Genomic DNA, 22474 nt, shown 5'->3' with positions numbered 1-22474 from the left:
CTTTGAGGCTGTGCAACTTTCTTGCATACTTCAGATAGGGCTCCCGGCCCGGGGGGAACATGTATTTACAATATCACTCATCCTGTGCTTTGATAAAGACAAAAACCTCAATATGCTTATGCATGCTTAGGAAGGGAGTAAACCTGTTTGGCTCACTGTCTAAAATTACCAAGCAGAGACTCTCGGTGCATGCCAGCAGTCTATGCAGGCAATGCTATCTGTGGTATGTCCCTCAAGCTGGCCTCTATGCTTTTATTCAGCCCTCTTATGGCATTTAAAACAGCTCAGTACAGGTTGAGGAACAGTTTATTGGGAATAGGGAATGAGTTATTGAGGTAAATGGCTGGCACCGAACCAGGTGACCCATTCTGTGGTCACTCCAAGCAGAGGACACTGTCACTTAGGGCTCCTCGTAAAATCCTGTGGATAGGCCGTAAGTACAGCCTGAGCTGTAAATGATATTCTGGTGTTTGTAATGGGGCTACGATTATATGTTCTAATGTATAAGTCATAGCGAGAGTCGCCCCGCCATGTGTGAGAGGAGAACCCAGGGCAGAAAGACGGCTTTCAGTAGAAAAGAAAAGCAGAGCTTTAGTCTGACTCCAGGAAAGTCAGAGGAACCGTTCCTAAAAGGAGGAAAGAGACGGCAGCGGCGTCCTTAAAAACCGAGGGGGTCGTTCAGAGCTGCTGGCTGTTTTCAGCAGCAACGGCAAAATTCTACCTCATACAGCTTTGCATGGTTATTTCAAAGCAAGCTTTTTTGTATCCCATTCCGATTTTTTTACTTGCGTTTAGCCAACAGGCAGCAGCAGGGTACTTTGTGAAAAATATACACAAATCTTGATTTAATTACTCTCTTACCCACTTCCATCCATCTTCCAAGATGCCGTTTGAAATCTTTCACAAATCTGTTCAGCTCTGATTGCCAGAAAACTTTTGGCTGTTTCTCCTTTTTCTTGACACATTTTGCGTTACACAGATATGCAAATGACGAGCAGGAGTGGGACGTTGTTTAACACTCCTACCACTCATCGTAGGAACAAGAGAAAGGAAGCAGCATTACAGCGCTTATTGTCATGTGAGTGCTTGAGAGATGAAGAAGGAACTAAAATAGCTGAGATGGTGGCAATCTGTTCAGGAACAGTTGTGCTGTTTGTGTTGTCACTAATAGCTGAGCTAACTGACGCCACGTGGTTATCTTAGAAATCAGTCTTCTGCGTTTATTTCCTCGTGGCTCGTGTTTTGACCTGTTTTACTTTGAAAATCATTTAAATGTGGGAGACAAACTTTAATTATCAAGCACTTTTTTTTTAGCTTCTTGTGGCTGAAAGGTGGAGCGGAGACTTTTTCTACTCATAATAACAGAAGAAATAATTTCGTAATAACAAATCCGTAGACATTAGTAAATTATATTGGAGAATTATGCCTCCATTACTGAATCTTTGGCAGAAGTAGACGTCAGCTTTAAATACTACGGACCCAATAGGTACAATATGAATAAAGGCTACTGGAGTTTTAACATCCTATTAAATTGGCTTTAACATTTGTTTTTGATTCAGTGGATTTTCATTGGCCTGTAAGCCTTTTGTCCTTTCTCCAGCTAATGTCCGCTTCTTATGTTAAATAGCACTGTTTTGTTTACAGGGGCTCACCTCCCCATTTCCCCATGCAGGTCAGCGCCCTGCAGCTCCTCTCTCCACCCTCCCTCTCCCTTTCCCTTCTTGTCCCAGGCCAGTTGATTCAGGGAAGTGGCTTGATTCAAATGCAAATTCCGTCAGAACACCAGTCATTCACGCTGCTAATTACACCAATGTTGGGACGCTGACTTGCTGACATCACACCAGGATATTAGCATGCAGGGAGGAGTGTGTGTGTGTGTGTGTGTGTGTGTGTGTGCGTGCCTGTGTGTGTCAAGTCAAGCAGAGATGGCTCTTAAGACAGGAAGTAAGCAACTTTGCCATGAAAGAAATGCTTTAAAATAAAAGCAGGTTTGGTTGATATTAAATTTCTCTCTGTACAGAAATGGATGGAAGCTAATGGCTGTGTGGAAAGTCAGAAAATAACATTTTCATGCAGCCTAGGTTTATAAAGAAGTTTCTAGCTTTTGTGCTAAAGTAGGATATTATAAAGTCTAAAGAAATAATTGACAAAAAATCTGAACTCAAGGCCCACTTATCAGTAAAATCTATAGTTTAGTATAGGGGTGTCAAAATTTAAATTCCTAATCAGAAACAATCAAAATTTGATTTTACTTTCAATTCCAATTATCAAATCTATCTTCTTAAAACAGAATTTAAAAACTATGAATGACAATTGTCACTGCATACAACCAATTATTGTTAAACTTTACAAATCAAGACTAAATAACATTAATAAAGCTGTGCTGGGAAGAAAACAACTTTAAATCAGATATTGAATCGAATCTTAACCTTAAAATTAAAAGTCTAATCAAATTGTGGATTTGGAGAATGGTGAAAAAAACGCATAAGTAAAAAGGTCCACTTAGCTTCAACCACATCTCTTGGTCTTCCTCAGACAGAGTGTGCATAGGCACCACAGAGCTATTTCCCTGTGACAGACCATACTTTTGCCTTTTATTTGGTAAAAGGAAAACTGTGGTGTTGTTTCAGAAATGATATATCTGTAATTAAAGTTACATAACATAAATTCATATGTAAATGTATGGCGTAGAAAATAAAATCACAAATAGAAAATTTGATGGCGTTATAAACCATAATAATAACTCTTGTGACAATGGTGCGTTTATTTTGAAAGTAAACACCGGAAATGATCATGTGATTTGCGCGCTCCTAACACCGGTTCAGGATTAAAGCGCTGCTGTTCAGTGGGTCGGTCAGCAGCGAGCGGAGCAGCTCCAGCAGCGAAAGTCCGCACGGATCTTCACTCCGAGCCGTTAGCAGAAACCTAACACTGCTTCATACGGAGATTTCTCTCTTTTCCATTTGGATTTTTCAAATATCTCACCGGAGTCTGCGCTCTTGTTTGGATCTGTAAACGGGGATCTGATTTTACGCACTTTAAGTTGCCTCTTCTCTGCTTTCTTGCTGAACTCCTGAATGTGTTTGCGGAGAGCAGGGGGGTTGACAAAAGGCTTTTAAACGGAGGGGGTAAATGTAGCAGAGGGGTGCAGACATCACGCAGCGGGTGAGAGTGGGGTGTTTTCGTGGCACGGCGGTGACGCTGGAGTTTTGTGACAAATTCTGCAATGAGGAAGACATATTTTAAAACCCGCACTGCCACCCTCAGTACCGAGGTCAGGACTATGGCTTCCCTCCGCCGCAGTTTGTAAGAAGGTAAGCAGCTGATTATTGATCGTGTTTATGTTAGATGTGGAGCTGATTTGTCGCGCGACGTACGATCCATTATAGAGGCTTTAAATGCGTAATGGAAAACAGAACTGTGCCACAGATGTGAAATCGCGACCCTAACCTATTTACTTTCTCTCTGAAATGTGTTCAGAAAGCAGGCACATGACTAGATATGAAATACCTTTTCCCGATTTAAAGTCCCAGGTTTTTTTAAAACCAAGTTTTCTTCTTCTTCGTCACTATGCTCATTCATGACTTTAAACCGGCTGCTATTTGGATGTAAATAACACCCAGAATGCAGTTGTCGGACTCGCACTATAGCTCTCCCTCTATAGACGTGTTCTCACCGGTTTATATCCCCCACCCCACCCCCTGTGGCGCACTGGTCAAGCTACTGTGCGCTCTCCAGCCAGAAAGTCTTTGTTGTTCACACTGTGCCATATGGATTAAAGCTTGCTTAGTAAATAAATAGTTAATTAACTAGCTCTCTGTAAAATATTTCGTTTATTTTCCTCCAAATCAACTTCTTTCATGATGTTTCTCCTGTCAAGTGTTATCATGTTGTTATTATTTGAGTCTTCCTGGTTAAAAAGCTGTAATTATGTCCTGGAGTTTGCTTCAAACTGCATTGGAAACAAGTGGCAATATAGAAGCTCCATGGTAGTTATTATTAAGGAGAACATTTCAAGACTCAATGCAGGCTAATTGACCCATTTAGATGGCTACTTTTTGGCAGTGTAAAGGGTCACTGGATTAGCACATGAATGGACTGATAATGAGTAATGTTCCTTCAGCAGCTGGCTGCAGTGTCATTGGGCTCCTCGGGTCTGAGAGCCGCCCAAACATTAACTGGGTTGACAGGAGCATAAACGCCAGATCAACATTATTTCTGACATCCACAACTGCTTCTGGGCAAAGCATCAGTACTGCATTGGTTACTGCTTTTCCCCACTGACCAGAAAGAAAACATAATATTCCAATAAAGTTCCTAGAAGGACTTCCTGAGACTTTTTCTCCTAAAATGTGTTATAATCCAGTAGACCAAAGCCTTTTAATACATGTTGGTTCACAAATCCACTCATGACCTGGCAGTGTGTTACGAGAGTCTGAGTTTGCTCTGAGGTTGTCTTGGAAGCCTGGCCCTTCCATGACTCCACATGTTCCCGTCCAAAGTAGTGTCACTTTATGGAACAAGTCAACACTGAATGAATAAGTAATGTGATCCATTCTCAAGTATAGCGTGGCTGCAGCTGAAAAGAGTCCCATTCTGATGTTACATAAATATCTCTCTCGTCTTTTTGCTTCCCACTGACTGCACAAATACTGTACCATTCACATCTTATTATAGGGGAAATTATGATACTGTTCTCTAATCACCGGTTCTATATGGTACGTTATACGGTTGAAAGCCCCACCCCCATTCTTGGTTAGGTTGTGTTTCACCAGCTTTTAGTTTTAATGATTTTAACATTGAAGGACTGGACAGCAAAAAAAGAAAAACTGTCATGATTATTTAACAACTACATTTCCCACAAACCTTAGGTTAACTGTTGCAGGGGTGCTTTTTTGACCGAACTACCTTAAAGTTTGGGAAGAAAGTAAGTAATTGAAATCAACACCATAGAAGAAGAGAGAACACTTTTTTTTGTCTCTAGTATGTGTGAAGCCCTTGAAACCAAAGCTATTCACTTTATATTCTTGTATTCCAAAAAGAGCATCAAATCTCACATTTAAGGAGCATTAACCACCAAACGTTTGGCCTTTTTGCTTAGGATATTTCAAAAACAAGAATTCAATTTTCAGAAAATCTATTAGTAGACTGATCGTTGCAGCTTTATTCATAATACAACTCAGTAGCATATGTGATTAGACCCTCCACTGCCTCAAAAAACCAATTTTGATTCAACCCCACGCCTCCAGTTTGTAATGCAGGCTTTCTGTTGGAGAAAAATGCAAGTTTTAGGCCCAATTAGAGTTCATGTATACAATTGGTGAAGGGTCTCATTGGAAGCAGTCATTGTTGAATGCTAATGAAGAACAACAACAATGTAACATGTAAATAAAATCAGAGCATCAGGGTGCATATTAACATTTACAATAGTTAACCCAGTTAAGCAATAATCTGTTGACTGCCAGGTTATAGTTAGGAAGGGTTAGGATGGACTAAAACTGTTTCTGAGCCAAATGGGTAAAAACTGTACAGATGTCTGTATGTTGCTGTCCATTACAGTGGAGTAAATTCCCCATTAGGTCGAGGCGAGCGGGCCAGAGGCTAGTTTAAAAGCAAGCAGGACTTTGGCTGTCTATAATTTGTTATGACAGGTGGATGCAGGCCTAATCTCTGTCCTCAGCAACACGCTGCATCTGGTTCTTACTAATTGGCCGCTAATGGAAAACGTCTTTGTCGAGCCTGATTCTTGTCGGGAACACCTCCAGTCATGTTTAACTGTGATCAGCTCTAATGGTCTGAAGTCAACTCACAGCCCAGTGAAGCTACAAAGACCTTGTTTGCTTGTGTATTGGTCATTTGTGGAAGAGAGGTTAAACATAGAAGCCCCTAAAAATTCCAACCAGCAGTTTCAAAACACTGAACGGAAATGTTTTATCCACCAAACAAAAGGCCAATAAATAATAAGAGGAAAGAGTGTGTCCTCCTCTTCCCCCTCTTCTTCTTCCAGAGAAAACAAAAGCAGAGGCAGGAAAAAAGAAGACAAGACTTGGCTGCAGTGTGCATCCAGCTGTTCTCTCCTCTGTGCTCTCCTTGCTTGTCGTCCAGCCTTCGCTTTTTGCGCAGAGCTGCCATTTAAAGATGGGATTTTAATCTGGCCATCTAGAGTGATGCCATGGAAAAGCTGCAGTGGTTTTGGGAGCTGCTCAGGAATGATAGTGGAATGAGACTTGGGCTTTAAAACCTCCAAGGCTATACTTCCTCAACTGGCTTTTGGATACAGTTGAATCAGATGGTTTTCTAAGGCCTAGTCCACCGTATGTGGTAATTTTCTTTAAAATGTAGCCTTTTCTGTGCGCTTTGGCCTTTTGTCGACATGCAAAAGGCATTTTAGATCACTAAACTGATCTTTTGTAAAAACTCTTTCCATGGAGAAGGTTTTCAGAAACTCCATTTTCATGTTGATGTGTAGACAAGAAAATGGTTTTGCTATGTGGCAACACCATTCTGTCCTTTCTGAGGTGTCACAAATGAGGCGATATTGGTGGACATGGCTCAAGAATACATAAATGTACAATTACTCTTTCACTATATTGCTAAACAGAGGTATCAGAATGTGCCACAGAACAATAGATGTGCTATTCCATTTTAGCCAGGTAGCCTTCTCAAAATACCTTTTTTTCAGGGTTCTGATTGGCCAACATGGCTTTAGGTACAGGATTATATTGCCTCCTGTTTGTTCGGCATGCTCTTGACAGCACTTCAGTTGTGTTTTTGGGTTCAGGATTTATTTTTGTGTGAACAAAAGAGGAAAAAAATTGAGTCAACTTTTTCTTGGCTTTAAATCAAATTCACTGACTGGTAAATTGGTTTAAGGCCGCTTGTTTGGCCAAACCTGAAACCACACTTAAAGCAACCTAAAGCAGTAGAACCTGGTCTCTGTAACTGTCCGAGGGGCCTATCAGACATTAGTTACATATTAAAACCTCCCGTTGGTTACAGAGCTAATCTGGAGAAGCAAGGCGATGATAATTAACCAGAAATGGTGAATCATTGTCCACTGACGACATGCTATCCAACAACAATACCCCCCAGGTCTTGAACAAACCTTAAACTCCTACTGACCAATGATAGATCACTGTTTATATCTCCCAGGGGGTTCAAAGCCCAGTCATGTTTGAATGAAGAACAATCCTTTTAACTTCCTTCTCTTTACCTCACAGTCATTTATGAGGCGTCAGTGATGCACTTGACTTGTATTACCAAAGTCCCCAAATCTCTCCTAATTGAAATTATGTAGATTACAAGGGGAAGCTCGGGGATTAAGTTTCAGTGGAGGGGAAATCCCAGGCATGTGCATGAAGCGTGTTGTAAATCAAGAGAAGGGGAGGGGAGGAGCAACAGGCCCCCATAGGTCTACTACAGTATCTCTGCCAGCGCTGATGTGAGGAGATCAGAATTTTTTTAGGTGAATCGCTCGAGGAAGGTCATCATCACGCATCTGGACTGAGAGGTTGAGTCAGAGAGGTGCATTTCTCCAACGGACACAAGCTTCTCTGCCTCCAATTTGGACTCCACAGGGACAGAGCGCTGGGCAGGGAACTTGTAATGTGTCCTCTCAGAAGGAATGCGGTGTGAAATGTTTTCCTTCAGCTCTGGCTATTTGTATACTCTTATCTCCAAGAGTCCCTCCTCACCCCAAGGCAGAAATAGCTGCTAACCACCTGGCAGCATGTCAGCGGACTGGAAGAGTTGTCCATACGCGTTTAATCCTTTTTGTCTTCACCTTAGACGTCTTTGTCTTTCACTTTCAATCACCATCGTCACTGCGTCAGTGTGTGTAGCGCACATTTCCGTGTGTTTGTCAGCCAGTTAATCAGCCCTAAATTAGTAATAATGGTGCAGGTACCGGGCTGTAATGAGGCAAGCTGCGTCGCCCCTGGCTATAGCATCATGCCGCTGGGACAGAGATTTGCCAAACACCCTTTCACCGTTCGGCCTTCTTGACAGCTGCTTTGATGACTTTGTCTGCCTGAGCTGCATCCCTGCCCTGTTTATCATAACCATTAATATTCATCGAGATCATATCTAGCTACGTTATGTGGAATATTTATGGAGTCAGTTTGACCGCAAAAGTTGCAGAGGTCTACCTCTCTGCTCAGGGCGGTGTTGAAAGCCGGAGCTGACAGTAATAGGCTGTTAGGCTCCTTTCGGATGGCGAACAATCCGGAGTGGTGATTGAGGAGTCGTCCAACTTTAGAAATAGATATTTGTATGTATTCTTTTCAAGGATTACTTGTCATATGACCGGTTCTGGCATGTCAGGATGCTTTACATAGAGAGTGAAGTATTTCCAGTGTCTATTGTATCAACAAGATCCATCAGTGCTAAGCCAAATACACTGAGGTGCTTTGTTAACAAAGACTCAACCCCGGACAAGAAGTGCTCCTTTGAATGAGAGACAAGGTGAGACTTGGCCAGCTCTCCACATGGTGCTGTCTGCACTCCAAGCACTTTACACCAACAGATCCTCAGCCTAGCAAGCTGTCAGTCTGTCAAACGGTGTCCAGAGTGTCCTTAAGCTCCTCCGCTTGGCGGTCTGTCAGACAGGCAGGCGTCCGTCTGGGAAGGTAATGGGATTGTCTCCCTGGTTTGGCCGCCTGAGGGGCAGAAAGGGTTAGTGGGATGCAACCTTCTGGCCACCCAGAGTTTCCCCTCTTCATGCTGGGACTTAGAGCCGTCAAGGACACAGGATTCTGTATGCATGCAGTGTCTTCTCCTTCTGGATCCGAGAGCAGAACGGGTGAAGGTGGCCTATATTTTAATTTTAATCCATCGTATTTAACCCACATCTTCTTCTGCTCCTGTGAGACGTCTCATGAGCCATGAATGACGTGTCATTCTCCAAGGAACCATTTCTGTCTGTTAATCCCAATATTTTGTAAAACAAAACGCCAGAAAAGTCAATGAAATATAACAACTCTTTTTATTACTCCCTGGACACCACCGGAGATGAAAGAGCAGCAGGAGGAGTGTCAGTGTCAAACACTCCCAAACATGTTTTGTGGAAACTCACACATGGATACTTTCCATTTCATAGCTGGGTGGGTCCGCTTGACTAATGAGAGTGGAGCACTGTCCTGGCTAAGCATCTGCTGATGTTTCTCACTAACCTTGTGCGTACAAAAGTGTGTGTTTGTGTGTTGTACAGTACTGCTTTCCATCACTGTCATTGAATGTATTCTGCTAATTTCCATAGCCTGTTTGTGATTATATCCTTGTTCTTGGTACCTCAAGAGGGTTGTTGAGTGTTGTATGTGTGGTACCCACATTTGACTGTGAGAGCTGCAGTGTGAAGCCTTGACCTTTGAACTGTGTGGAGTTCACATCCTTCACAGGCTCCATGCGGTTTTGAAAACACAAAATCAAAAAGAGTTTCATAGAATTTTTTAGAGGGCTTTACTGTGTCCACAGAAGAGTATGTTGGAAGATGGATTTTCCTTTTTTAACAGGTAGTCTGAGGTTTCATTTGAAAAAAAACAATGAGGGTTATTTTTGTTTTCTGTGATTAATGGCCGGCTTCAGAGGCCCGAACAGCAACTGCAGTATGACGTCTTGTTTCTGTTGAAATTCTATCGCCCCAAATGTATTTCTGTTTACGCAGTGATTTATTAAACTGAGGGGTTGCTTTCACCCTAATGGTTATATAATGAGTTAAAGTGTACGCAAGTTATTTACAAACCACAAATCACACTTTTTAACAGCGTAATTTAGGAGGTCAAATAACTACAGCCTTCATTTCTAGTCTGTCTCGTATTCCGTTAAATCTTTCATTAATATACACTACCGGTCAAAAGTTTTAGAACACCCCAATTTTTCCAGTTTTTTATTGAAATTCAAGCAGTTCAAGTCAAATGAACAGCTTGAAAGGGTACAAAGGTAAGTGGTGAACTGCCAGAGGTAAATAAAAAAAGGTAAACTTAACCAAAACTGAAAGATAATGTACATTTCAGAATTATACAAGTAGGCCTTTTTCAGGGAACAAGAAATGGGTTAACAACTTAACTCTATGGAGTCTTGGGCTATTTTGTCCATTTTTGAATTCTTTTCATGTCTTTGTAAGTCATTTTGTGTCATTTTGTGTCTTTGTTTTGTCATTTTGTGTCTTTTTTTGTCATTTTGTGTCTTTTTTTTGGTCATTTTGTGTCTTTTTTTAGTCCTTTAGTCCAACATAAAATGTGATTTTGAATCTTTTTTTTTACTTTCAAAACACTATCATGCTCAATAAAGAATTTTAAATGTTGCAAATGTGCATTAATTTCAGAGTACACTGAGACATTAAACTGCATCATTTTCAATTAAATTCTGGAAAAGTTGGTGTGTTCTAAAACTTTTGACCAGTAGTGTATGACTGTTCAACAAGACAGGACATCGCCTTGACAGATGCTATTTTTCTGTGTTTTTCCTTGGTAGGAAGATCTGTGTGCACTGCAAGTGTCGCCGTGAGGAGCATGCTGTGACAGCCATGCCTGTAGAGATGGAGAAGACGGTCACCAAGCTGATGTACGATTTCCAGAGGAACTCCACCTCAGATGACGACTCCGGCTGTGCCCTGGAGGAGTACGCCTGGGTGCCACCTGGACTCAAACCTGAGCAGGTATTGCTGTCCGCATTTAATTAATTAAAAAGTGATACATTTTTCCATTCAAGCCCAAAGCTTTGTGCTATTCTCGGAAAGTGTATTTCCTCTGTTTTGTCAGTATTGTTGTCCAACAGCAGGTGTGATTAACAGAGTGGCACATTGGGATTTAAAAATGGATCAAATGACAATGAGATCCATGGCATTACATTATAACACACTTATCGAAAACTCTAATTTCACAATACATACTACAATAAGGGGATTCAGGGAGTTAACATTTTTCTCAAAAAGATTTACACGTTAAAATATGTTTTACCTCTTTCAATGAAATGATTGTGACAATGTGATTTATTATTAAAGGATAAATTGTATATCTTCTCAAAACTTTATTAATCAGTCTCTTCCGAACATATCACAATGAAAATGAAACCAGGGGATTGTGTCTGAAAACAAAATGATTGATCAACTTTTAATAGAATTCAACAGAAAATATATAAAATAATTGTAAAAAATGTTTTAAAAAGAGACAATTAACATGTATAATATTTAAATATATATATCGATCAAATAAATTAGATCAACTTTGCTGTAGTGCACTTCCACGCCCCACTGAAAACAGCTTAATATATATCACTACCGTAACGCAAACGTGCGTGGGTGTTTTGGCGTATTGATGAGCAATTTCCCATAACACCCTCTTTAAGTCCAGACTGCGCGCACGTATGGCCAGCCCCGACAGTCTCTCTTGTGCCATGGTGCTTCTCAGATAAGTCTTAATTAATTTAAGTTTTGAGAATGATCTTTCAGCGCTTGCGACAGTTACAGGTAGAGTGAGAAATCGTTTAATAGCCGTGGCAACATCAGGCACACTTGTTTTTATTTTAAATACTCGTTTTATTTAACGCTCAAAATACAGACAATATCATGACCTGAACCCTATATGTTTCGGTTAAAAAAAAAAAAATGTAAAAAAAAAACAAAAAAAAGATATTTGTTTTACAGGCAGGGGCGGGGCCCTATGGTATGGGGGGGCCCCCCCGCCTCGCGGGGGCTGCGGGGGTATACTTTACGGCCCAGATATATATTCAACATCCAGGCAGTAACTCAGTGGAACTGGACAGAAGCACATTGCTGTAAAAGGAGTGCACTGGGTTTATAATGCAAGATAAAATTAGAATAATTGCAAAAAAAATTAATAATAAACTTAGATTAGTCTCCTAGCCCTATGTTACACCTCATCACATCACCATATGACAGCTCACCAGTTCTGCTGACTGCTCATTCTGCAGGCTAATGGATAACAAGGATTGTGTGGCTCCAGCAGTCAAATTAATCTCCAATTCATTCCGCCCGCGAGCATGTTAACAGTAGGTTTTACCGCCCTCGCAGCAAGTAAGCTAAGCCTTAGTAATACACAAACACATTAAATGATCCCATGCATGTGAAGAAAATCCTCTTTCACAATACTCCATTGAACCGTTGATGTGCACGTGTGGGAGGGTTTCCAGTTTTATAGGACAATAGAAGCGTTTATTGAAGCCGGTTTCATTTTGTTGATGAGCTGAAAGCAATGAACTGGTCAATACAATGTTGGTACAGCCTCCTGTTTTCACTTCAGAGGACTGAGCACAGCTATTTCTCATCCCCCTCCAGGGTCACACGTCTAACCCCGAAGTCAATTAGGTTCTCGTCTAGTGCTGATATGACCTCAGGAACAGTTAAGCCATAATGGAAGCTGGACTGTGCAACATTGCATGAACACCATACTAAACAACGTTAAAAATAACCAGCTATTTTTGTATTCTTTGAAATACTGTGACGGTTTATAGCATTTAGATAATAAGTGTTGGGGGCAATAGTGATTTCTATTTTCTCAACTTGACGTCCAAGTCATTCAAGCTGTGGAAACATGTTGTGTGACCTCTCGCAGAGGGGCGGAAGTACGCCTCATGTGGGGCTTTTCAACACCCGGCCTTCCTCTGCACGAGGTAAAGACAGAGTGAGAATAGAGAGAGATGGTAAACACAAAGCTAATCTCCAGGATCTAAACGGAGGGTTTAGGTTTCCCCGTAGGGAGCCGGGGCTGTGTATGAGTCTGCTATTCAGCCAGCAGCGGTGTAAAGTCACCACTGTAACGAGAGATTTCAGACCCGGACTGCGGTATTCAATCAGATATATATATGAGGATTATGCGGGATAACTCAGCACTTAGTCGGGACTATTCAACTCTTCTGTGTTTGCATTTTTGTAAACAATCGCTGAAATATGGACCTTTCTGAGCATGTTAGAGATGTTATTAAGCCGCAGTGTGAAGAAGAGCCTGCCAATATTCTCTCTCCCACTGTCCTTCTTGCTCTCTTCTCTCCATCCCTCTCAAATCAAATTCTTGGATGTTGCCAAGTTACGGCTTGTCGAGGCCAAGAATGTTACTCAGCATTGGCCTGTATCTGGTGTTTTATTTATTTTTTTACCATCACGTAGCAAGAGCTGCAGCCTACCGTGCAGACTCTACGCAGCATGTACCAGGATCTGATTTTCATTTGCATTTGAACATTAAGTCTGCTTTCTCAGGCTGCTCACATGTGAGGTATTTGAATAGAAATCCAGTTCAAGGTTATGCATGCAAACTAGAGGTATTTCTAGACTCTGGGAGCTACCCAAAGCTGGGATGTGGATAAATTAACTTTCAAACAGCAAAGAGCCAGTCTGAAAGGCACCTGAGGCTAGTTTGACCGGTTCAAAATTGGACCTGAGGACAATTAGACTTTTTCCCATTCGAGTTCAAGGACCATGAAAACTATCAGCCCCTGAACTGATTTAAGTCAGCACATGTGAATGGGAAATAAATGATAAAGCTATTAAAAAACACTTTACACACCACTAAATGGTTATGGCAGATCAGTTAAAAATCAGTAAAACTCATTTTTAGCCATGCCTGCAGTGTGGCCCAAGAGATGGAAATATCTCATCCCTAGTCCAGACTTAAATATCTTAACAACTGTTGGATGGGTTGGCATTAAAGTCCGTTCAGATACACTTGTCTGACTTCACTTCTTGTGCTTGTTTAATGCATATTAAAAATGTTACAATGCTAACACACCAAGCTAAGATGGTGACAAGGGTAGACATTATACCTGCTAAACATCAGCACATTATCATTTCCTCTTTTCAAATGGATAATTTAAGGTTGTGGATGACATATAAAGTTGTGTACACAATATACTTGTCTTTCAAGTGGTAGAACATCACTGCTAGCCAACAGCAACACGGAAGCCACAGAAGCTAAAACATTTAGTAAGCTAGGTGTCCCCACCTAGCTTACTCACTTACTAGCTTACTGCAAGGCACGATGAGCCGCTGGGAATATCAACATTTTCCTCAGACATAAAAATACAATAAAAACCTGTATATGGCCACTTGAGGCTGGATCCAAAAGCAGGTCAATCCCTATAAACCTTCATGTTAAAATGCCCAACTTTACAGCAGAAATATGTTTACAGCCTGGTAATAAAGGTTTGGTAGCTAAATTCCCTTTTCGTGACAACTGTGAGGTGTTTTAAATTTACCCATTTGAATCATATTAAGGCTAAAAGAGGGCAGTGTTCATATGGAACACAGTAAACATGACCCCTTTTGAGGGCATGCGTTGTAACTGTGAGCATTTTGGCATGCTAATGTTAGCATGTAGCTCAAAGCTGTTGCTACATAGGCTTACAACCTCACAGAGCTGCTAGACTGGCTGTCGACTTTTATTACATTCAGTTTAGCTTAAATTTGGTGCTAATTTCAGGCCTTTCAACTTTTAAACATATTGATTTTTGCTCCCACAACTGTTCTGACCACAATGTTGGACTGTGGGTACTTGAACATCACGGTACAGACGTGAGAAGAGAAGGACGGAGAATGAAAACACAGCCGTTAAATGTGCTCACTTCACTATGAAAACAACATCTTTCCCACCATGTTTGGCTGTAACTACCAGTGTTTTCTCAACAATATAATATCTATGTCCACTAACCACTGTAAAGTGGCTTGTTGAGAGAATGTGAGGACTGGTGCCTGGTGGTGTCTTTTCCTCTGGCTGTCTGGCCATTAACAGCAATAGAAACCAGCTGTGTGAAGCGATCGCTCTTGTCACTCAGTTGCAAAGTCCTACCATTTGCTTTAGCTTTTAAAAACACTCCTTTTAGTACAGTTCGAAATTCTGCCCTGTCTTTAGTTGCGTCTGCTTTCGATTACAGTTATTATCACAAGCTGCTCCTCCTGGCTCTCACTGCGACTCTATCCATTATGTGCATGCAAGTGTGTGTGTGTGTGTGTTTGTATCTGTCTTTAGATCTTTTCCTCAGGGCAACGTGCCTTTCACCTTCAGATTGTAACCCTGTTGTTGTTGGAAGCGTGTTTCGTAATTTATCATTAGCAGTGTGTGTGTGTGTGTGTGTGTGCGTGCATCTGGAAGCACAGGCGCTGTGTGATTTATCAGTGCTTGACCACAGTCAGTCTTTCATGGACTATCCTGAGATCCCCCTCGGCGTCCCAAGCCGTGCTGCTGGACACGTATCCCGCGTCACTCGCCAACACCGGTGGAAGCCAACAAAAGCAGAGCAGGAGGAATTAGGTTACTCTCACAACAAGAGGTTCCTGCTATAAATGCATCCTAAACAAACATGCGTGTATAACACTCCTGATACAGAATATGGCCCTAAAACTATAAACTTTAAGATATGGCAGTTTTTTTTTCTTGTTCTCTACGTACTGATGCATGTCCGCATTATTCAAGTTAATCTGTTTTTGTGCAACAGACTCTGGGTTGCTGCCAAGGACAAAGCTGATGACTTCTAGTCAGTAGATACATTCAGTCAACAGATAGGTCATTAAGATTGGCGTGACCTAGTCAGCAGGTATCGATCATGTCTTTTCTCTCTACGTTCCAAGCTGGATTTCTATTTTTTTTTTCATTTAACCAACATTTCATATTGTTTTTATTTCCCTCATCCTCAAGCCTCCCTTTAAAGCCCTGCGGCTTTCGAGGTTTGCACCCCTTCCAGTCACATTCATACATGACTGCATGACCTCAGTTATACCCCGGCCCCCTGTTACAGTGTAATAAAAGGACTGCGATAAATAACGCAGAGATGACACTCATTGTCTGCCGCTGTAATGTAAAGAATGTCCCAAGCAATTGGGAATGGCCAGATTAGCATTAATCCTGCAGCCGCACACACTCGTACGCACACACGCTGCTACGTGCAGTCGTGGTAATTACGTGCGAGGGTGAGTGTGTGCACATCTGACAGGTCAGCAATACATTCCCATGTCAATGTGCAAAGATGGAGAGGTGAGGTTCCATTAAGTCTCCGCCGGTGGGCCATAAATCAAAGTGTGTGTGTGTGTGTGTGTGTGTGTGTGTGTGTGTGTGTGTGTGTGTGTGTGTGTCACTCCCAGTTGTGTATCCTGTTAATTTTCTCTCCGCACAGTTGTACCTTTAAGTGCTGAAATGATTAATAGGCAACATTTTAATAACAATTTAACCGTTTTGTGTAATTCGTCAAATAAAAATGCCAAATATTTGCAGGCTGCAGCTTCTCCAAATGAAGATTTGTAGCTTTTCTCTGTCTCATATTACTATAAACTGTATCGATTTATGTGTTGTTGTAGTATAGGAGCTCTTAATGGACATTTTTCCTTATTTTGTGACATCTATAGACAAGAGCTGATGTTGTTATCAACTATAATCGGTGCCTGCAGCTCAACTTTTTTTTCTGTTTGTCAGCTTGTTTTCATGTTGCAGGTACACTCTCAGAAAATAGAGTACAGAATTGTACCTTCAAGGGTATAATGGCTTGTCACTGGGGCAGTACCCTCAGAAGGTACTTTTTTGTACTCTTATTTTGAAGTACAAAAATGGACCTTTAAAAAGGGTACAAAATTAGCCTTTATAGGGTACTATAAGTATTTATATATATATATATATATATATATATATTATATATATTATATATTATATATTATATATATATACTAGTATTATACCAGTATTTAATTTTATATATCTACATTATACAAAAGACAAATAAGTTTTCACTTTATCAGAATGTTTTTTATTTTATTTTCACATTTAATTTTCATTTAACTAAACAATGTACAATTGTTTAAAGTTAAAAAATATAACTAACCTACTGCTGAAGAAAGACTAAATAATTATTTAAACAATAATTAATATTTAGGCTACTCCCAGCATGTAGAAGGAAGGGTACATATTTGTACCTTTTACCACTTGGGTACCCATATTTACCTTTTTGGCCCTCAAAAAGTTACATGTAGGTACCTTAAGGTCCAATAATTGGCCCTAGGGGGTACATTAGTGTAGATTGTACCTCGGGGGACAAAAAAGGACTCGTATTGTACCCCTTTTTCTGAGAGTTTATGATGTTGTTCTTCATCACCCTCATCCTCTCTCTGTGTCTTGCACAGGTTCATCAGTACTACAGCTCCCTGCCTGAGGACAAGGTGCCCTATGTGAACAGCCCAGGAGAGAAATACCGCATCAAACAGCTGCTCCATCAGCTCCCGCCCCACGACAATGAGGTGAGAGTCCACGGACCCCCTCCCCCACCCCCTCCATCCATCCATCTATCTATCGCTCCCTCCCTCCCCTCCTTCAGGGCAATACAGAGATAAGAGAAGAGAGGGGAGGAGACAGACACAGGAAAAATGTCTGTCTTCTTAATGGACAGGAATGAGATAGTGAGGTGTTTATGTTTGTGTAGCTCCCCATTTAAGTTTGTATTAAACCAATAAACCACAACTAATGTTGAGATATGTAGCATCTTTACACTGGACTGATGATCAGACTGGGTTGGCACCTTAATATTGTTGATGTGTTTTTAGCGGGGGCTTATTGGTAAAATTACTGGCAGAATGGTGAACATACACTACTGGTCAAAAGTTTTAGAACACACCAACTTTTCCAGAATTTAATTGAAAATTATGCAGTTTAATGTCTCAGTGTACTCTGAAATTAATGCACATTTGCAACATTTAAAATTCTTTATTGAGCATGATAGTGTTTTGAAAGTAAAAAAAAGATTCAAAATCAAATTTTATGATGGACTAAAGGACTAAAAAAAGACACAACATGACCAAAAAAAGACACAAAATGACCAAAAAAGACACAAAATGACAAAAAAAAGACACAAAATTACTTACAAAGACATGAAAAGAATTCAAAAATGGACAAAATAGCCCAAGACTCCATAGAGTTAAGTTGTTAACCCATTTCTTGTTCCCTGAAAAAGGCCTACTTGTATAATTCTGAAATGTACATTATTTTTCAGTTTTGGTTAAGCTTACCTTTTTTTATTTACCTCTGGCAGTTCACCACTTACCTTTGTACCCTTTCAAGCTGTTCATTTGACTTGAACTGCTTGAATTTCTGGAAAAATTGGGGTGTTCTAAAACTTTTGACCGGTAGTGTATATAACACCAGTTTGATTTCAGGTGCAAACCATTGTTGCATATCGCACCCCTCATTCAGTATTGATACTGACATATAGGAGCCAGCCTGTGATTAAGGGCTGCACAGGAAAAGTGCACACATAAAGCAAAAAAAATCTCTCTACATCATACTGATAAGTTGTCCCCTGAAATCACTTATTTTAGGAAACAGCATGAGCAATATGCATGACGCACAACTAGTTTCCATGCAACCAGTAGCTTTCTATAAGTCACTCCTAACCTGACAGACACTTCTTAGGGGAGCACTGTTAGAAGCAGTAGTAGAGTAGTGTATAGGGGTGCACCGATCGATCGGCACAGATTTCCTTAATTTTGCGGGATCGGCGACTGGCCAATTCTTTTACGTCAAACCGATCTTATCTAGCAATGTTATCTACCTCGATAATAACCCAGCAAAGCAGTGCTCCCAACTTGTTGCTAAATTTAGCAACTTTTCAGACCGCCTTAGCAACTATTTTTCAAGAAAGTGACCAGCGACTCCTTCTTACTCTTCTTAACAAGCTGCTGACGAGCCGGAGGCCGGCTTGTTAAGAAGAGCCGCCGTTAGCGGCAGTTAGCTACAGTTAGCTCTGTAGCAGTACAGTGTGTATGTGCTAACAGGCTACCAGTTAGCTCTGTAGCAGTACAGTGTGTATGTGCTAACAGGCTAACAGTTAGCTCTGTAGCAGTACAGTGTGTATGTGCTAACAGGCTAACAGTTAGCTCTGTAGCAGTACAGTGTGTATGTGCTAACAGGCTAACAGTTAGCTCTGTAGCAGTACAGTGTGTATGTGCTAACAGGCTAACAGTTAGCTCTGTAGCAGTACAGTGTGTATGTGCTAACAGGCTAACAGTTAGCTCTGTAGCAGTACAGTGTGTATGTGCTAACAGGCTAACAGTTAGCTCTGTAGCAGTACAGTGTGTATGTGCTAACAGGCTAACAGTTAGCTCTGTAGCAGTACAGTGTGTATGTGCTAACAGGCTAACAGTTAGCTCTGTAGCAGTACAGTGTGTATGTGCTAACAGGTTAACCGTTAGCTCTGTAGCAGTACAGTGTGTATGTGCTAACAGGCTAACAGTTAGCTCTGAAGCAGTACAGTGTGTAAGTGCTAACAGGCTAACAGTTAGCTCTGAAGCAGTACAGTGTGTATGTGCTGCTGCTGCAGGTGTTCACTTAGCGATCTCTGTTTGTTTACAACAAGCACCAGACACTCTGTGCACAGTTAGTTAGCGAAACTTTAAAAACTCTTTAAAGCTTTTCTACAAAATGCCAGTTTAAGAACTTTTGTTTCTGTTAAGTGACTTAAAACGACTTGTACAGCTGTGTCTATGTTAGCCACACTTGCTGCTATGTTTTGGCTACAGTGATTCACAGGGTCTGTAACCAGGCAACCTCTAGGATGGATTTTACTTAATTCATTGGTAAGGTTCTTAATATACTTCGAATTCCTGCAGCACAGAAAGAGCTTACTTCAGTTGGAATGGAAAATAGAAATAATGAATAAGAAAATGTCCTCCATCATGTTTATCCTTCTCTGAAAGGTTGGGAGAACCCTTCAAATTATATATTTTATTACTAATTAACTAAAAGAAAACCAATACATGAACGGTCTTAATCATGAACTGCTAACACAGAAGGTACTCATGACTTGGAATAAGTGCTGCCTTAACAGATCGCATTTACTAATGTATGTTGATGTAATGTGTGTGTCTGTGTCTAGGTTCGCTACTGTAATGGTCTGGACGACGAGGAGAAGCGAGAACTGAAGCTCTTCAGTAACCAACGTAAACGGGAGAACCTGGGCCGCGGCAACGTGCGGCCATTCCCCGTGACGATGACCGGGGCAATCTGCGAACAGGTTAGCTGACAGAAACATCAAAAACATCCATTTTTGTGTCATTTTCCCCAGCAACAGAAAGATCAACAAGATCAAAGATGATCTTAAAGCCACACGTCGTCTCACTTCAAAATGTCATTTTCCTTCCCCGTGACAAGAGCAAATACAGTGAGACAAGATCAAAGGTGCGTCATGTGGCCGACGGAATGAAAGCAATGAATCGTGTGACAGACACGCTGAAAAGCCTGCTGGCATTTCAGGTCTCTGAAGTGATGCACGAGAGGTGCTTTATGTTGACACGTAAAGGGCAGCAGTGGTCTGCTTTTATCACAACATTGTGACCTTGTCAGTCTCATCTCAGTGTTCCTCAAAGAGGCTCTCGAGGTGTTGCACGTGTCTGTTGTGTCTCATTTTCCCCTCTGACAGTCATGGTGTTTTTATAGTTTGTCTATTTGTTTACTCTGCAGCAAGGTTATTATAGTTAACGAAAACTAACGAAATAACGAAAACTAGAATTGAAAAAACATTTTCGTTAACTGAAATAAAAATAAAAACTAGAGGTTTTAAAAAAACGATAACTAACTGAAACTGTATTGCGTGGTTACAAAACTAACTAAAACTATAGTGAAAATGTCCTTAGTTTTTCATTCATAAATCAGTGTATTTATTTGAACATGCAACACATGGTAAATATGTTTACTGAGACTGGAACCAAAATTCAAAACACAAGAACTGTAAGAGTTAATAACCTTATTGGGGCTGAGATGATAAACCAAAGGAAATAAAGGAAACATTTATTATGATCTATTTGAATCTGGCACCCAACACATAGCCCATTACAAAAAAACTAAAACTAACACTAAAACTAATAAAAACTAAACTAAAACTAAAAATTTTCAAAAACTAAACTAAAACTAGAAAAGTCACTCTAAAAACTAACTAAAACTAACTGAATTTGAAAACAAAAATTCACAACAAAATTAAAACTAAAACTAATGAAAAATCCAAAACTATTATAACCTTGCTCTGCACCTTATGCATGGAATATGCACCAGAAAGAATGGAAATTAACTGAATTTGTTTCTTTGAGCACTTTTAAATCCAAACTAAGAGTTATTGAGGCCAATTCCATAACATGCACTTGTTTCTCATGACGTGTTTAAGGTCTGTATGTAATGTAAATATGTAACTGTATTCTGTGTTTGCTGCCTCTTGGCCAGGGCTCCCTTAAAGAAAAAGAGGTTCTTCATCTCAATGGGATATTCCCTGGTTAAATAAAGGGTAAATAAAAAAATAAAATAGTCCTCAGAGAACTAAGTTACAGTCAAAACCGCTTTAAATCCTCCTGAAATATTTCATAGTAGTGCCCACTGTCCCATCAAATATTTAACATGTACATGTATTCCTGCAGTGGCCTTATGGGACAACAAAGTGCAACGGAGAGTGTTCTTTTAAAACTAAACTAGCGCACTTCAGCATCTGCTGGCCATTTGTTACTGTAGATACAACAAACTCAAGCAAAAGCAGGCATGCTGGTGCCCCAGGTGTACAGCTGCTTTAAGGCTTGTGTTTCTGAATGGCTCAGCAGACTCACATGAGGGAGTACACAGATTGTTGGGAGAGTGTGTATTGATTGAATTCCCCTCCCCCCCTCAGCAGAAGGCTCTGTGCCAGTTAGATAACCTGATTGTAACTCTCGCTCCATCTCCATCTATCCCACCCCTCTAAATCTACTTTGCCTAGCCGACCTTTCCACCCGTCTCCTTAATGCTCCTTCTCGTTTATCTTTCCGGCTTCACTACCTTTACACCTCCACGCCACTCTCGCTCTCCTTTTTATCTTCACATATATCACTCCATTTTTATGTCTCCCCTTTGCCCCACCAACGTCCTCCAGCAGCCGGTCAACTTCCTCACTGTTTCTGTGCTCGTCCTCCTCTAACGTGCATGTAAACACCCTCGTGCTCTCAGTTTTCATGCAAAATTGCGTTAAAAACAGAGATGCACAGATCTGATACGCTAGATCTGTATCAGCACCGATACTGACCTGATTGAAGATCCCATGAAATGGGCAATTGAACTTCTTGGGAAAATGTTTTTTCTTGGACAACAGTAAATCTTCAGTACTCGACTGTAGCTCTGAAACCATTAATTTTCATGATTTGTTGTTTAGACATTCCCAAGTCCCAGGCTCTCATTTGTAAGGATGTGCTGCTTTTCTGGGGATGTGACTGTAAGCTGGGACAAAAGCTGTCAGACAAAACAAGAAATATGGAGAGCTGACCCCAGGGTTCAGGAGATTGTGAAGGACATTTTTTATGACATTGAGACATTTTATAGACCAATTAAGTCATCAAAAATAGGTCAACAATCCCACCATCCCCTCCTTTCTATCAAATCCCACTGCCTGTCTTTGACAGCCCATCAACCTGTTTCAGGGCACGATCACACATGTGAAATGCAGCCATGTCTGCCGAGGCGTCACTCAGGGTGGGGCCAAG

General features: G+C 40.8%; 1 protein-coding gene across 2 annotated transcripts in view; it reads left to right on the top strand.

Moving 5' to 3' along the window:
• Positions 1-22474, top strand: part of prickle2b (prickle homolog 2b) — a 119940-nt gene that overhangs the window by 90442 nt on the left and 7024 nt on the right. Inside the window, exons 1-4 of one of the 2 annotated variants that reach the window (XM_059328567.1) lie at positions 2742-3314; positions 10471-10654; positions 17114-17227; positions 19858-19995. In XM_059328567.1, the coding sequence (XP_059184550.1) occupies positions 10523-10654; positions 17114-17227; positions 19858-19995 (384 nt within the window). In that variant the 5' untranslated portion in view covers positions 2742-3314; positions 10471-10522. Of the gene's footprint in view, positions 1-2741; positions 3315-10470; positions 10655-17113; positions 17228-19857; positions 19996-22474 lie in introns of those variants that run through there. The other variant, XM_059328566.1, reaches the window with a different exon arrangement.

The sequence above is a fragment of the Centropristis striata genome, chromosome 3, assembly GCF_030273125.1.
Source record: "Centropristis striata isolate RG_2023a ecotype Rhode Island chromosome 3, C.striata_1.0, whole genome shotgun sequence".
Classification (NCBI taxonomy): Eukaryota; Metazoa; Chordata; class Actinopteri; order Perciformes; family Serranidae; genus Centropristis; species Centropristis striata.
Note: the sequence above shows the minus strand (reverse complement) of the source record. Positions and strands in the feature narration are given on the sequence as shown.